We start from the raw sequence: 1,648 nt of genomic DNA, 5'->3' as shown, positions 1-1,648 counted from the left end.
TTTGTTAACTTGAATTTTTTCACAACTTAAAATCGGCCCGCCAACTCTGTTTTTCATCAGCATTCATTAACCCATATGAATTGATATCGCAAATGATCCAAAATATTATTTGTTCCCGTGTTGGTCTTTCTTCTGATTTGTCTATTCTCCTTAACACTGGCAGTTTGAGAACGAACTGCAAATCTAACAAAGAAAAAGGTCACGATTTATGGCAATACTTGTCTGCCCGATTTTCTTAATTTATGTGTTTTTTTTCGCTTTTTCCTAGTATTGAAAAGTTTATTAGAAACACGCCGAGTAACAAGACAAGATTAAGGAAACAACCCAGACATTTGCAAGCACCAAAAGCATATTCCAAATACTAGATCAATCGAAACCGTTCAGCTCTAAGATCATGTTGACGCCTTGAAGTATAGGAGCGCCCTACTGTTGGTCTCCGGAACGTCCTTCACGAGAGTCTCGTACCTCCTGGCCTTCCCATTATCAGTCGCCTGGACGAAGAGTTTCCAGTAAAGGCCGTCGATGTAGCCCCTGTAAATCTTCACGTATAGGAGGTTCTCACCACTCAGCCTGTTATGCTCCGAAACGGCGAACTCCGCAACTCTCTGTGAGTCAAGTTCCCATACTTTCTTAATACGAATCCACTTACCCGTCCTCTCATTTGCAGCTTGGGACGGAACAGACACCACTGAAAGAAGAGCGAAAAAGAGAACAAGACTGGCGAGATACGTCTTCATTTTTTAATCTATTCTCTAGATTTTGCGATGAGATGAATGAAAAATCAGACGGGGCCAACGCTGATTTATAGGGCTCCTAAGCTGAAGGAGCGACAACCTGTCGCTCCGCCCAATGGATGAGCATCGTTGACCAGCTTTCGCCCACGTTTTCTGAAACCACGCGGACCAACAGCAGATGGGTACTGACTCGGATCATCAGCCAACTGGCGGTGAAGTTTAATGTTTCATCATAAAATGTAATGTTAATGTTAGGATTTCCGGGTTTTAAATGATGGTGTTTAGCGATGCTTATTTACATAAGAACCCCGAATAAATTATCAGAATTACAGGTTTACAAAGATGGGGAGAGGCACATGACAGTATAGAAGTGCCAAAATTCAGTCTCATCATAACCCCGACGTGCTGTAGGGTGTGAGTTTGCCGGGAAATTTGACATGTGATAATAGCACAAAATTGCACGAATGATTTAAAAGTTGTCCTTTAAATTTAATTCCAAATAACATTTTTATTATGGAATTATAGAAAAATATTGCACCATTATAAGAAATCACGTGAAAGGTAAATCTTTTCAGCCTAAATTGCACGAGAACCCCAATAATCCAAATTTTCCACTAGTTGCTACATGTAATTTTGTACATAAAAAAAGTAGTTTTATTTATATTTCAGCCTAAATTTGAAGACCAAATTACTAAATTCTGGTTTTCAACAACAATTTTTATATTTTTCGGAATGTGAAGAAGAGGAATTCAAGATAAAGGTTGAACTAAAAGAGTTGTGTGACTCAACAACATCGGACAATTATTTTTAATAAAATATTTATGAATTTTAAATTAACTTTATAATTATTGACATCCACCCCTAGGGAGATAATAATCATTATATTATAAGATCCCAAAAATGTGCTAATAAAT

General features: G+C 37.8%; 1 protein-coding gene across 1 annotated transcript; it reads right to left on the bottom strand.

Moving 5' to 3' along the window:
* Positions 1-392: 392 nt before the first annotated feature.
* LOC144702522 (cysteine proteinase inhibitor 1-like) lies at positions 393-737 on the bottom strand. The gene has a single exon (XM_078574572.1). It carries the CDS (start codon positions 735-737, stop codon positions 393-395), a length of 345 nt encoding a protein of 114 aa, XP_078430698.1.
* Between the last annotated feature and the right edge of the window lie 911 nt (positions 738-1,648).

Source organism: Wolffia australiana, chromosome 4 (assembly GCF_029677425.1).
Source record: "Wolffia australiana isolate 7733 chromosome 4, ASM2967742v1".
In the NCBI taxonomy this organism is placed as follows: Eukaryota; Viridiplantae; Streptophyta; class Magnoliopsida; order Alismatales; family Araceae; genus Wolffia; species Wolffia australiana.
The sequence above is the reverse complement of the archived record's forward strand: the minus strand, read 5'-3'. Positions and strand labels throughout refer to the sequence as shown.

Coding starts and splice junctions, on each gene's coding strand:
- LOC144702522 (XM_078574572.1), bottom strand. CDS start 737: ATGAAGACGTATCTCGCCAGTCTTGTTCTCTTTTTCGCTCTTCTTTCA.